Here is a 14013-nt window from a genome sequence, read left to right on the forward strand (position 1 = left end):
GGGGGAGAGGGGAGAGGGGAGAGGGAAGAGGGGATATATATATATATATATATATATATGTGAGCTAAGGAGAGAGAGAGAATAAGGCCTCACGTTCAGAGAAGCACCGCGGACTGCTCATGTTAACAACAAGAAGAAAAAAGGAGAAGATGGTGGGATGGGAATAAAGGGGTCGGGACTCACGTCTGACGAGAACCTCGCCGTCACCGGGAGTGGGGACAGGAACATGGGAGAACTTGAGAGAGTCGAAGCCATCGCTGCCGGAGACGGTCCACTGCTTCATGGTCTTGGGAATGTCCTGAGCCATTGTGAGTGGCTATGCGAAGTGATGGGTGATGCGGTATATGAGGAGAGCCGGTTGGGGGATATGAAATGTTCGATGGGAGGAGGAGGGAAAAGGAAGCAGACGAGAGATATTTATCCTCTCTCCTCTCTGACCATTATTAATTCTGCACAGCAGGAGCTCTAGAATCTAGAAGCTCCTAGTCTCCTTTCCCTCCCTCTTACTTCTCTACATACATATATACCTGTACCCGTACGGCAACTGCTCGTCGACGGTTGACGTAATCGTGGGGCAAGACGGAACCGCACTTGCTCCTGACATGATGGGACTGAGTTCTTTTTCCCCTTTAGGAATATGAGACGAGTTGAGTTGCCGGCAACGTCGCACGGTTGATGTGGTATGTCTCCTCTCAGCATTTGACCCGGTGTTTGGTTTTTTATTTGGTTTTATTTTTTATTTTTTTTATTTATTTCATTAATTCGTCGATATGCTGATCGGATCCTCATGGTCATGAAGAAATCCGGGACGCTGAAGGTGCTGGTGGTGTTCAGCACATCATGCGCTGTTGCTGTGGTGTGGTCATGGTGGTAATACTATGATGCTCGTAGTGAGATAGATGAATAATATTGCTATAGGAAGGAGTGTTGGGCGGTGCCTGGACAGAGAGATAGCCGGATAGCGTCATATTATATGTTTTGGGGGGAAGCGGTATATAGACATATGGCTTCTCTATGCAATTATCGACACTGACCAAGCTCGTATGTGAATAAACACTGTGGGTACTAGATGGGGAAGAGAAAAAGAACGAGAAGAGGGCGTATGCATGTGTGGGGGCGGAGTTGTCTGTGCATGACATCAACCAACGAGAGTCGTGCCAACTCTACCTCGCTCCCGAATGTACTCTCGTTCTTCTTCTTCTTCTTCTTCTTCTTCTTCTCTTCTTACCGCTGCTGTGAGAGACGGCTTGTCGACTCGGCCATTCATCTCTCGACATTTGTCTCTCTCTCGTGCGACACACACACACACACACACACACACACCGACTTAACTGCCGAATGCCTCGATCCACGTCTCGAAACGGACTGCTAGCCCCCGCCGACCCCAGCGCGGCAGACGCACCGACATCGTCGACAGCCTCGCAGCTGCCATCATCGGGGGGGCGTCGAGCTGTGAGCCCCAGTCCGGGAAGCCGGGGCGGCGGCATCGTCGTCTTCTCGGGCGGAAGCGCCTCCAACAGCCTGGTGGACGTGTTCGAGCACGTACGCGACGCCAACGCCTGCACGCTCAGCTACGTGATCCCCATATCAGACAATGGCGGCAGCAGCAGCGAGATAATCCGCGTGTTTGGCGGACCGGGTGTGTAACGTCCAGTCCATGTATACGTTGTGTTGAAAAAAAAAAAAACCAATGAAAAAAGAAAAAGAAAAACAAGCAAACAAACAAGACCGTACTCTCGATGAATCCTGACTTTTTTTCTCCTTCTGCTCTCGTGTGTGGGACGAACCGACGAGAAACAAGGACAAAAGGCATCGGTGATGTGAGATCCCGTCTTCTCCGTCTGACCCCGGACCACGCCGGCCCCGAGACAAAGGCCGTCGGCCACCTGCTCAATCACCGGCTTCCGAGATCGGCCGCGGCGGCCAGGGTGGAATGGTTCGAGATCCTCGAGGCCACGCACCCTCTCTGGGAGGGCATATCGTCGCCCAAGCGGGAGCTCATCCGGTCGTACCTCAACAGCTTCAACCTCGAGGCCGTCAAGCGCATGCGGCCGACCAGCCGGTTCGACTTCTCCGGCTCCAGCGTCGGCAACCTGTTCCTCACGGGCGCCCGCCTGTTCACCGGCAGCTTCGAGGCGGCCGTCTACCTGCTGGGGACCATCTGCGGGGTGCCCGACGACCGCGTGCGCGTGCTGCCGGCCATCAACACCAACTTTGCCCACCACATCGCCGCAGGGCTGGCCGACGGGTCGGTCATCGTGGGCCAGAACGACATCTCGCACCCCAGCCAGCCGACGCGCGCCGTCCCCGGCACGGGCATCTCGGCCGGCGCCGCCGGTGCGCAGACGCCCGAGGACGCGGAGGAGCACGACGAGGTCGAGGACGCCAACCTTCCCGGGTCGCTGCCCGCGCTGAGACGGCCGGCCATGGCCTTCTCCAAGACGGGGGAGGAGGACCTGGCGTCGCGCATAGAGCGCATCTGGTACATCAACCCCTACGGCCAGGAGATCCGCATCCCTGCCAGCCCGCGCGTCATCGACTCCGTCCGGGGGGCCGCCGCGGTCGTCTACAGCATAGGCTCCCTCTTCACCTCCCTCGTGCCCAGCCTGGTCCTCAAGGGCGTGGGGGACGCCATCGCCGGCCCGTCGGTCGGCAGCAAGATCCTCATCCTCAACGGCACGACGGATCGCGAGACGGGGCCGTCCGACGCGCCGCTGACGGGCCTGGACTTCGTGGACGCCATCGCCGGCGCGTGCGCCTATTCGAGGGGGACGCCGCGGCCCCGCCCGGAGGAGTACTGCCGGTACGTGACGCACGTCGTATACCTGGACGGCCCGGGTGCGCCCAAGGTGGACAGGCATAGGCTGTCGCAGGTGGGCATCGACGCCATCCGCGTCTACGGGCCCAGCGGGGGCCGATACGACGTCAAGGCTCTGCAGCAGGCTCTCGAGTCGATCATCGGCAGGAAGGATAGCCGTCCCGATCGGAGCAGACGGAATACACTGGTAGGGTGACGTCGAGAGGAAGAGGCCAGGTGGTATGGAGGAGGTAAGGATAGAGAAGGAGGAGAAGAAGGGGAAGAAAGAGAAGGAGAGAATGCATCCGAATAATCATTTATTGATCTCTGCCTGCTCTTGCCCGAATCCCAGCCAACAAAGAAGACAAGACGGGAAGAGAGAAGAGAGAAGAAGAAAGGCGACCCCGGCCGAAATCCCATTACACCCAGACAACCGATGCTCGTCCCAGCCCTGAATTCCTGCCACCACCCCCCTCCGCACGTCATACGTGATGGCGACCTTGACAGACGAAGAAGAAGAGAAGATAAAAAACAAAACAGAGAACAAAACAAAGAAGGAAAAGAGCTCATTCCGGAGAATACAGGAGGTAGGCGGCCACGACGGGCCAGGCCAACGAGAGGAAGGCGGCTGCCAGCACGGAGCCGAACGAGGTCTGCTTCCTCTTGCCCAGGGTGAGGACGCCGCTCCAGCGGTCGATGAGGGAGCAGGTGCCCCAGATGATGCCGACGACGTAGAGGGATCCGAAGAAGGCGACGGTCATGATGATGTCGTCTCGCTTGTCTCCCGGGTCGAGGACGACGCCGGACAGGTCGGGTTCAAAGGTGGAAGAGAGGTTATTACCCATGCTGACGTTGGGGGTTTTTTCTTTTCTTTCTGGGTGTCTTTGTGTGTTTTCTTTTCCTCTTCTCCTCTTCTTCTTCTCTCTTTTTTATGTTTGTTCTCGGGTGGTAGCGTTGCTTTCTCTTTTTTTTTCTTTTCTCTTTCGGAGAGGTTTGATCTGTATCTTGTCGTTGAATGGGGTTGAATTAAAGAGGTGTTATCCGTCAAAAGGTGTATATTATATCGAGTACCGGCCGCGATAAGTTTGAACGTTGAAAAAAAGAAGATGTGAGGGGCGGGAAAAAGAAGAGAAAAAAAGAGAGAGAAAAGAGTCGCTCGCCTGCGAGCAATAGAAGCGAATGGGTGAAGTGAAGTCACCAAAAAAAAAAAAGAGAAGAAAGAAGAGAAAAAAACGAGGTCAAACTAGGGAGTTGAGAGAGCAGAGGGGAGGGAGGAGTATTAGAGGGGGGGGGGGGGGGGGGGGGGGGGGGGGGATCAAAAGAGAGCAAAAAGAATGCTGACAATAAGGAAACAGGGCACCTACTGGGCAGCGCGATTTCTGGAACCAGATTGGCGATGCCATCAAGGTCACCAAGGACACTATGGAGCCGCTCCTCAAGAATTGGCTCCTCCCCGGCATCCAAGGCGGCGACGAGGAACTCGGCGAGCTACGGCGGGCGTACCTCCCCGAGACGGTTCTGGCGTACGTCAGCGCCCTGCAGTTCGCGGGCACGGGCCTGTCGCGCGACTGGCTCCTGGAGTGCATGAATCTGGCGTCGCTGGTGACGGAGCGCGGATCGGACCTAGAGGGCGCCTTTGTCGAGTCAAGAAGGGTCAAGGAGCTGCTGGGGGCCTTTGCCGCCAGCAGCAAGGCTCTGGCCATAACCACGAGCGAGAAGAGGGCGGCGGGGACGGTGAACAAGAAGCTCCGGGAGATGGGGTGGTCGAGAGATTTATGGTCTGTAAAGTCGTAGTCAAGAACGCGCGAACATGAAACGAGAGATCTTTAGGGAAGGGAAGGGGGGGAGAATCGGAGTTTTTTTGTCATACCTTTTGTTTCTACAATCATCTCGTTTTACTACTTCTGTCATCACAGTAGTCTATCATCTCTGCTTACTTACCCTGTACTACGCAATATTCGTCACGTCACGAAAGGAATGAATCAGTATAATGCAGTAGCAGCATATCAAAGCGTTCACTGGAGTTTTTTTTGTTCTTCACTTTTTTCCGTTTTGTTCTAGAGCAGTGGCATGTGTACGGAAGTGAATGAAGATGCTGTGCGTTTGGGTAGTTTCATATAGATGTGAGGTGAGGTTCATGAAATGCTGTTTCGGTAGTAAGTAATAGCTCGTTACCTTGAGACATCGACCCCCTCAATCTCAACTTTACACATCATCATCTCTCGAAACAAAGCAACAAACCCACCATGGCGACCTTCACCCCCGAACTACACGGGATATCGGCATCGACGCCGCCCGCCCCTCCCCCAAAGCCGGGCAGCCACGAGTCGAGTGGTATCAACACGCCCACACGTACCAAGCCGTCTGTCGGTCCCGAAGCAGGTGGTGTTGGTGTTGGTGGAGCACCTCACATGTCCAGGACATCCAGCAGCATTCCCGACCCAGGAGACGAGTGGCTCCCAGAATTTATAAAGGATAAGTCGTATGTTTTTATTTTATTTCGTTTTTATTTTTTCCTTTCCTCTTCTTCTTCTCCTTCTTCTCTGTTGTTGTTGTTGTTGTTGTTGTTGTCATGTGCTTATTTTTTTTCCCGCCTGATTTTTAATTTGCACAAGAAACATGATGTTGACAAAACCAAAACAAGCAGAAAACAAGACATTGCCGCCATGTTAGCAGACGCAAAGGTGCTCCAGGCGCTGACGCACTCGTCCCGGACGGCGCACCCTTCACTCCTGGAGTCTCAGTCGTTGCTCCGGTCCGCCCTGGAGGACAACATAGACCTGGCGGCGCACACGGCGGGCATGGAGTCGCGGCTGGCGGCGCAGCGTGCCGCCACGCAGGCCCAGCTACTCAGCACGCACGCGCTCGAGAGGCAGTGGCGTCAGAGGCAGTCGGACATGGACGACGCGCTGGCCCCGCTCGGCCCGGCCAGCCTGTACCAGAGGCTCGCGCAGGGCGTGCAGGAGCAGGAGGCCGTCTGCCAGGCCATGGAGGAGAGCTTCCTCGACGTCGGCGCCGACGACGCCGCCTCCACCGCCACCGAGAGGGAGACGGCCGATTGGGTCAGGAGGTATAGGGAGGCTAGGGTCGTGTATTACCTGCGCCAGGAGAGGAAAGAGAGGTGGGATGAGGGACGGGTGGGGGGTTGGAGATGATGGGAATTCTTTCCCCCAAGGTCACATATGTCAAAGGGTTTGCGATATATATATATGTGTGTGTGTGTGCGTGTGTGTGTGTATGTTTATATTAATGATGAACGAACAACGTCAGCCAGCTTCTCTCCTTTTCTTTAGGGGATTTCGCTATCACCCGGGCAGCGCTATGCAAGAAACAAAACGACGAAAAGAAAAAAAAAATACTAGTAGACATGGCAAATAAACAAAAACAAAAAAAAACCAAAGATTGCCTGCCTCATGTCTTCATGTCACATAGAATATGTACTGGTGTAGAAAAATTACCCTTTCCCACTCCCAACCCCAAGTATATACATGTGTAGGGGGTTTTCCCCCGTGCTTTTGAACGTAGGGGCGTCATCCTTAAAAGATGCTGAACGGGCTCTTCTTCATGTCTGGGCTGCGCGGACTTATCGGCAGGGCAAACAGGTCGCTCTCCTCGTCGTCGGCGGGTGTTGGCCCCGCAGCAGGGACTCCTCCCTGGAGGGCGGCGTCCAGGGACATGGGAGCTCCGACTGGTCGTGCCATGGCGGCGCGTGTGGATGGCATGGCAATGTCGTCACCCATGGGGGACAGGGTATCAGACTGGCTGCCAGCAGTGGTGAAGGTGTTGGCTAGAAGAAGAAGAAGCAGCGTGTCAGTCCTTGTTCCCCTCCGTTATCCATCTTCTCCTTTCCTTTCCATCCATCAACTACCACCACTCAGGGCGAGAAAGCAGAGGTCGAGACAGAACATACCTGGCGAGGAGGCCAGATCGGCCGGAGACGTAGCCAGACGCAGACCCTTGAGCTTATCGCCGAGACGACCACTGGACACGGGAGACCTAGGCGTAGGAGGAGCGTCACCACCGCCACCGCCGGCACCAACACCGGCACCGGCAGTGTTGGTACTGATCTTGAGAGGCCCCGGTGCGGGGGCAGGAGGAGTAGGGGGGCTGAGGAAGGTGTCGACGATCCACTGCTTCTCGGCCAGGGCCATCTCGACGGCTACACTCTCGGTATTGGCGCGGACCTCGGCGTCGATCTCCCTCTCGAGCTCGCGCAGCCGCTTCTTGGCCCATATGGTGTGCAGGACGCCGCGCGAGCCCCTGGCGGTGCCGCGGGCGCCGAAGCCCTCTGGGAAGATGGCCGGCAGGGGTTTCACGCGGATGGCCGGGCCGTCCCCGTTCGGCGGGGTGATGATGACGGTGGCAGGGACGGGAGCGTCCTGCGGGAGGAGGAAGAAGACGCGGCGACGGTTGGTGGTGTGGGCCTTGTCGTCGTCGTCGGTGGTGTCGCGGGCAGGGAGCGTGACGGACTTACCGGGCCACGATACCTCCCACGCACCACTGTTAACCGATGCCGGTGCCGGTGCCGGTGCCGACGAGCCGGAGCCGGCAGTGTCTCCTTGACCACCACCACTGACAGAAGTACAAGTGGCAGTGGTAGAAGGGGGAACGGCAGTGGTGGTGGTTGCGGTGGCGTCTTGGGCGGTGGTAGTAGTAGCAGTCGGGTCCGCACTTTCAGGTAACCACTCAACCATGAGTATCTTGGTTCCGACGTCGCTAAACTCAAAGCGAGCCATATGCCTCGTGTCCATGGCAGCCGGGGCTGCAGTTCCGTCGGTGACCAGGTCGGCGACGAGGGCGGATGCAGACGCACCAGAGCTGGAGACGGGCGCACCACCGGCAGCGGCAGCAGCAGCAGCAGCAGCAGGAGCAGCAGGAGCAGCAGGAGCTGGGGTCTTGTCCGCATCGGCTGTCTCGGCGGACTCTGACCGAGGAGGGACCGATGACGGATCCATGTGTGCCGTTAATGTGTGTATGTAAGGGGTGCTATGCGTGGTTTTGTGTGTGTATGTGTGTGTATGTGTATGTATGTGTATGTATGTGCGTGTGTGCGGTTCTAATTTGACTCTAGAGGAAACCTTTTCCTTTTTGGAGGGGAGGAGGGGAGGGGATGCTAGGGAAGACGAAACGGTCAATGGAGTATTACGGGGGGTATAATAATAAGAGGGGGAGGGGGTTTGTGTTAATGGTGGAGTAATATTTCCTCCCTCTTCTTTCTCTCTTCATTTTCTCTCTCCCAATAATAGAGGGCATGAGAGGGAAAGAAGAGACAGGGAAGGCTGGTGAGGATGAAATACAAGGGAGACCTGGGTGAGATTAGGAACAGCGGCGACTGTCACTCAGTGACGATAATGGCGTATACTCGTACGGATAGTGGTATGAGTAGCAAGTCCTCATCCTCGTAGCAAGGCTCCATGGCTACAGCGTGAAGGTGGTCATGGTGCAACAGACGGGAGGCTCGACGGAGCGGCTGCGAGGGAGCGACTAGTATGGTTTTGTGCATATATGAAGGAGCATGTGCACATGATATAGATGATAATATATATAAGAATATATTTTCTTATACGGTGTATACGTGCATATGCAGATATCAAGTCTGCTCGTGACTACTCCCTCCGTCAACGGTCGACTCAAAACGTGCACTCATTCATCGCTGGAGAGCTTACAGCTTAGATATAACCGGACTCTGCGTCTGTGGATTGAAAATAAAAGTCGTCGAGAATGATTAGCACTAGTAATAGAAACTCTCAACCGATATATTAAACGCCTCCCCCGGACATGATTGGCGTGATCTGTTTGGGGGCTGCTAATATTAACCTCGATACTCTTGCTACTGACCAGGTGTCCGTGGTAACCTGCACTGTAATGTAATCCTGATAAGTGCATATATCCAGTAATAATACAGTTGCTTGTAGTAATACTCATGACAGCGAGCGCACAGCGTGTATCATGCACGTACTACCAGTGACAGACCAGAATAGAGCTGCATCCGTCAGGGGAAAAGGACCGAGAAAGAGAGAGGCAGAGAAGGCCAAGCTTTCTTCGCTGCCCTTTTCTTCCTTCTACCTTCTCTTGCCCCTGTCTTGGCTACATGTGTTGGCCTGCTTGTCTTGGCTTACCTGTTTGTTACTGGCATTGACGGACTGGTAGAGTTATCACACACCCCCCTCCTCCGCCTTCCCTGGGAATGGATCACATTGGACCGAGAAGCAGAAGATTAAAAAAATAATAATTAAAAGTTAAAAATCAGAAGAATTAGAAGAATTAGAATTTTTTTAAAGGAAACAATAAAATGAAAGAGAGAGAGAGAGAGAGAGAGAGACAGGAGCTCATGCCAAGCTAAGCCTCCTGGATTCTCGAGGGGACGCCATTTCGGCGTTACTCTTTTTCTTTATCTATGCATTGTTATTTCTAGGTCGTACGACTACTCGTCGTATTCTACGCGTACAGCGTATGGCCAAAGGATGGACCTCATCATAGGTATGTAGGGAAACGATATCATCTCTCCCGGGGTGCTGTCGGCCCGTATTTTAATCAATGCTTATCGTCTCTCGGTCGGCCTTCCGTCGGCGCCTGCCTGCCATCTTGGCAGGATTCTCGGTATTACGGAGAGACTAATAACTTTATAGGATGGGGACTCGTGTAGCTTACTGCCTCTACTCGTACATGTATGTACTGCGCGGTAACGTCAATAACCTGTACGGAGAGCGGCTGCAGAGTTCAGGGTATCGGAAGGAGTGATAATGCTGATATATCGCTAGGTACAGCCCCAGACAGGTAGTCGTGAATACCTGACGTTTGGCTGTGCAGTCCAGATCGACGCTGCCTTTACGTGCGTTACGTACAACATGGCTCTGTGACTGTTGTCCGGCACTTGGGTCTGGATCAACCAGATTTCGGCTCCTGTACGGATTATATAACAAGTTCCATGACATTATCACATATGCAGAGCATGTCCTACGTTGACTTGTCCCGTGTAGTCGTGCTACTCGTATAATCGGTAGTATCATCATCACCTCCATGTGCAGAGTTGTAATAGTGCCGCAGTGCCCGAGCGCCTGTACATATCACTACGAGTACGTAGTCTATCACTGCGTGGAAGGAATAATGAATAAGAGGTACGTACATGGTACTTTTGTGAACTGGTAGACACCGGACCACATCCTTCGGCCCTACCAGCCCGTGGTCACCACCCGTCGTCGATGCGGAAAAAAAAAAAGAACGACCGGAGTACCGCCGTCCACAAGAGTCTTGTATATGTAGCCTGGCCCAGTAATAAACTGTAGTCTTAGCCTGTAGGTAAAGGAAGATTTCCCGAGTCTCGGGGTTTTTGAGTTGTGCACCCCCCCACCCCCCCTCCCTCCCCACCACCCACTTCCAAGTGCGGCCCAGCCCAATGAATTATCGGTAATTAGTGCAGTCCCCTCTGTCCCTTCTCCAGGCTCTCCAGAATACGATAACCTGACCCCATGCTGTACAGGTCTTAAAAAGAGTGTGGGAACGGGGGGGATATTGATCGTGGGGTTTTTTTTTATTGCCCCCCCATCTTCTCCTCCAATCTGTTGGACCCGCCTTGGTCATGAGGCTGATGAGTTTTTTCTCTCCCCCCCCCCCGCCTCTCTTCCTCCCTCTTCTCCATGGGGCATCTGGAGACTGGGGCAATATCATGTTATGATTACCTAGAGGCTAGCAGGGGAATCGTCAGAGATCTCGGCGATGTTTCGTTTGGTGTTTGCCAGCCGTACTCTACTCCTACTGGAACACGCAGCACACGTCACAGTCTCAACACACAAGACCGTCCATCTACTGATATCACCTGCTACCTAGTACCGGCAGTACCGAGCAATGGTACGAGCGCGATGGTCTACGTCGCAACGATGCAAGTCGTCATCAGCAACCACAAGCATCATCCAGCCTGTCTCTGCACGGAGAGACTCGCATCTCGCTTACAGACCATGAGCGTGTCTGCTGCCAGTGCTCCCTACCCTTCGGAAGTCGGTGAGTACCTGTAAATATATATATATATATATATATATATATATATATATACATATATACTGATTGTCGTAGAGTCATTGTTCCGTGGGACCGTACCCGTCACAGACCCTACGGAATCAATGCTCTCTTGACATTTGCACTGATCTTTCTTAACCCGTATATGCATGCGTATTCTAATCATCATACTACGTGACGTAACGCCAGATGACATCGGGTATAGGTAGTTAGGATGCTGCATGCAATGGCATCTCGGCTAAAATGCACATATCGTGTGTCCGGACACTCTCTCCAAGTCTGCTCGTCCTCGACGTGTGCGCCCCCGCGCGACATATTCCCGGAAGCCAAGGAGCAGGGGTTGGGGTTGGGGTTGGGGTTGGGGTTGGCAGTCGACTTTTGTCCTAGGCGAGATGGTTCCAGATTAGGCACGTCAGGAGGGAGGGAGAGGTGGTAGTCTATCTCGGCACTTGGTGGGGAGGGGGACCACCAGCCAAGCCAGTACGCACGGTCTACAGGTAGAGACGGAGGAAGAAGAAGACGAAAGAAAGGATGGAGGGAGGAGGAAACGGTTACATGACGATAACTAGCCTCTATCTACTCTAGGGGGGTGACGGAGAATACGGAGAGAGAGAGAGAGAGAGAGAGAGACAGGAGAAGCCAAAAGAGTCTCTCTCCTCCGCTGCTGTCGATCCGACGACACCGGGGTTAGCTGCACGTCGGGATCTGGAGCCCCGCGTACTCTGTACGAGCACAGTTGGGTAGCGCTACCCAGACCCCACGATATGGGGCCCAGGCCGCGTAGAATGTTGGCCGAAAGGGGGAGGGGGGAGGTAAAAGTCTTTTTTTCCTTCTCCTTTCCTTTGCTTTTCTCTTTTCGGTGGCGGGGGTGTGTGCCGTGTTCCTCATATACTCGTATCTATTTCCCGTGCCTGTTCTGTGTGCTCTGTATTGCAGGTGATGGAACGGGCTGTCAGTACTCACCATTGCGGGTTTGCCACCGATTTAGCACGTCCAGTCGTGCGACGGACATGGCCATGATGTTTCTCATGTGTGTCATGGTCTGTTGGTTGCTCCTTCCCTCTTTAACTCTAAAGCAAAGAAGAAACACTCTGAAGCAAGAAGAAACAATCCAAGGTAAATCCGATAAAATACCGGGTGATGATCGCTCTGGGCTCCGACCCCCAGAAAAGGAAAAGAAAAGCACACACACACACACACAAAAAAAAAAAAAAGGTACAGATAATAGACCACCGTTCGAGCTGTGTGCGGACAGGGGAGCGTAATAAACTCATACCGAAAAAGGCAAGTCCGCCTGGGTAGTAGTCTGTAGATACGGTAAGAAGATGCTGTGCCAAATCAGGGGGGAGAGAGTTGGTAATGCCTGCACACACAGCACAGATGCTCACTGTACGAGAACTTGTATACGAGTATGTAATGGGGCACCGTCCTGATCGCGTGCTCCTGTGGTCTCTGGGGTAAGAAATACCCTTTTTACCGGGGTTTGCGGAGCGAGAGCCACTGCGAGTCCGTGGGTGGGCAGAGTACGTACCGACGGCTCCTCTCCGCGTTGGTCAGTGCTCATCAGTGTAGTGCTGTGATAATGAGTCGGCTGCTGGATTCCGTATCTCCGTCTGTAAGTCTACCTACGTATGATATATATCTTTCTTTTCGTCGACGTGTATGCAATTCTCCTGGTAGCACTCGTACACGTAGAGCATCAGAGAGATATGACCCACTCCCCCCCGGGTCGACTTCGGCGAAGACGGCGGCTAAATTAGGCCGCGGGGCTCAAGCTTCGCGGTATTGTGCGTTTGAGCGAGGGCGTTCCTTCTGATAAGATTGCAGCGCAACCGTACGTAGCTTAAGTAAGCCGGATTCGGACGCAAAAACTGCTGAGTTCAGCGCGATCGATGAAAGAAGAGACGAGAATTTGACACCTAAACACGCACGACCAAACTTTTGATGGGAATGACTTGGGTTTCTGGCGTCGCTACCCGTTTCGATTTTTAGGACCAACGACTGCTTTATTCACCCTACATTCATCGCCTGCTCTGATCTATCCTCGTAACCGACACCGTCGGGAGAAGACTGAGACAGAGCCCCGTGCGTTTCGCTTACCCGTACGGAGTGCGATGTGCTTTGCTGGTGGTTCTGCTTCGGCTGTGCGCTGATCAATTACATCAAAACGGCAGTTGCTAAGGATGGACGGGTAACACCGCTAATGCTAGCGATGAGACTCCATCAGAGTCGCATTTACGAGCGTCGTGACCTACATGCTACGGGTTGGAAAGGATGATAGGCCATCATGCCCGAGTAATACCCGGAGCGCTCGCTCCTCACGGCCTTTCTTTCCTCCCCTCCCCCCCGTAATCCGTCCACCGTCATTGTACTCCGTATAATACTTTTGAAGTTGTAGAGTAGGTACGGAGTAGCCCTCCTAGGATGGGTCCATCTCCACTATTACGCCGGCCAAACCGCCGTTCTAGGTAGGCCAACCAGACAGACCGATGTTATGTCATGTCCTGCCCCCTCCCCCCCCAAAATCCTCCCCTCCCCTTGCTCTGAGGGCTCTTTTGCTGCTGTCTGTTGACTCTGCCGTAGTTATCTATTGCCCCGTCGGCTCGTTTACGAGTATCACTCCAACCACTGTGGCCACCCTACCCCGGGGCTGCTGCTGAAACCTGCACTCCCCCGTGGTCCCCTAGTCCACTGCCCCTAGGCTCTAGGCTCTAACCCACTATACTCTGCAGCTACTCGTATAGTGCATCCATACATTTGGTCTCCAGTGCGTTGCACTCCCCGACGAGTGGTTCCCTTCTTCCCTTCTGTGAGGTTCCCGTCCAGCGGACTATTCCCTTTTCCAGCTGGTCACTCCCAAGCGAGGGTCACCACCTAATAGCTTACAGTGGCAATTAGCATACACACACACACACACACACACACACACACACACACAACGCACGCACATACAAACTTGCACCGAGCGACGCCCGTTCTCTTCCATGGAACGATTCCATCATCCATCCACACGCACCCCCCCCCTCCCCAGTTGTCTCTTATCCCTCTCTCCAATAATACTCCGTACACACATTCTTATTTACTGTAATAACTTTGTCTCTCGTCCTCGTCGCCGCACTTACCCTCCTCCCCATCAACCCCCCCCCTTTCTCCTCCCCCGGATTATCACTCTCCTACTCCGTTCTTTTCCTTTCTCTCTCTCT

The 14013-nt window shown here is 53.9% G+C and overlaps 6 protein-coding genes across 6 annotated transcripts; 3 read left to right on the forward strand and 3 right to left on the reverse strand.

Moving 5' to 3' along the window:
- Positions 1-95: 95 nt before the first annotated feature.
- On the reverse strand, positions 96-307 carry GMORB2_5470 (uncharacterized protein; the record flags this gene model as incomplete). The annotated part of the gene is made up of 2 exons (XM_035467444.1): positions 96-113; positions 191-307. The coding sequence occupies 2 exons, from the start codon at positions 305-307 to the stop codon at positions 96-98; spliced, it is 135 nt and encodes a 44-aa protein (XP_035317897.1).
- Positions 308-1338: 1031 nt separating this feature from the next.
- GMORB2_5471 (Archaeal 2-phospho-L-lactate transferase/Bacterial gluconeogenesis factor, CofD/UPF0052 family) lies at positions 1339-3014 on the forward strand (the record flags this gene model as incomplete). The annotated part of the gene is made up of 2 exons (XM_035467445.1): positions 1339-1639; positions 1810-3014. 2 exons carry the CDS (start codon positions 1339-1341, stop codon positions 3012-3014), a joined length of 1506 nt encoding a protein of 501 aa, XP_035317898.1.
- Positions 3015-3363: 349 nt separating this feature from the next.
- GMORB2_5472 (uncharacterized protein) lies at positions 3364-3642 on the reverse strand (the record flags this gene model as incomplete). Its single annotated transcript, XM_035467446.1, has 1 exon — positions 3364-3642. One exon carries the CDS (start codon positions 3640-3642, stop codon positions 3364-3366), a length of 279 nt encoding a protein of 92 aa, XP_035317899.1.
- A 577-nt stretch (positions 3643-4219) lies between these two features.
- Positions 4220-4591, forward strand: GMORB2_5473 (nuclear pore complex protein Nup107; the record flags this gene model as incomplete). The annotated part of the gene is made up of 1 exon (XM_035467447.1): positions 4220-4591. One exon carries the CDS (start codon positions 4220-4222, stop codon positions 4589-4591), a length of 372 nt encoding a protein of 123 aa, XP_035317900.1.
- Positions 4592-5043: 452 nt separating this feature from the next.
- On the forward strand, positions 5044-5952 carry GMORB2_5474 (Modifier of rudimentary (Mod(r)) protein; the record flags this gene model as incomplete). Its single annotated transcript, XM_035467448.1, has 2 exons — positions 5044-5279; positions 5445-5952. The coding sequence occupies 2 exons, from the start codon at positions 5044-5046 to the stop codon at positions 5950-5952; spliced, it is 744 nt and encodes a 247-aa protein (XP_035317901.1).
- Positions 5953-6333: 381 nt separating this feature from the next.
- GMORB2_5475 (uncharacterized protein) lies at positions 6334-8213 on the reverse strand (the record flags this gene model as incomplete). The annotated part of the gene is made up of 3 exons (XM_035467449.1): positions 6334-6584; positions 6708-7692; positions 8166-8213. The coding sequence occupies 3 exons, from the start codon at positions 8211-8213 to the stop codon at positions 6334-6336; spliced, it is 1284 nt and encodes a 427-aa protein (XP_035317902.1).
- Between the last annotated feature and the right edge of the window lie 5800 nt (positions 8214-14013).

Source organism: Geosmithia morbida (genome assembly GCF_012550715.1).
Source record: "Geosmithia morbida isolate 1262 chromosome Unknown scaffold_31, whole genome shotgun sequence".
NCBI lineage: Eukaryota > Fungi > Ascomycota > Sordariomycetes > Hypocreales > Bionectriaceae > Geosmithia > Geosmithia morbida.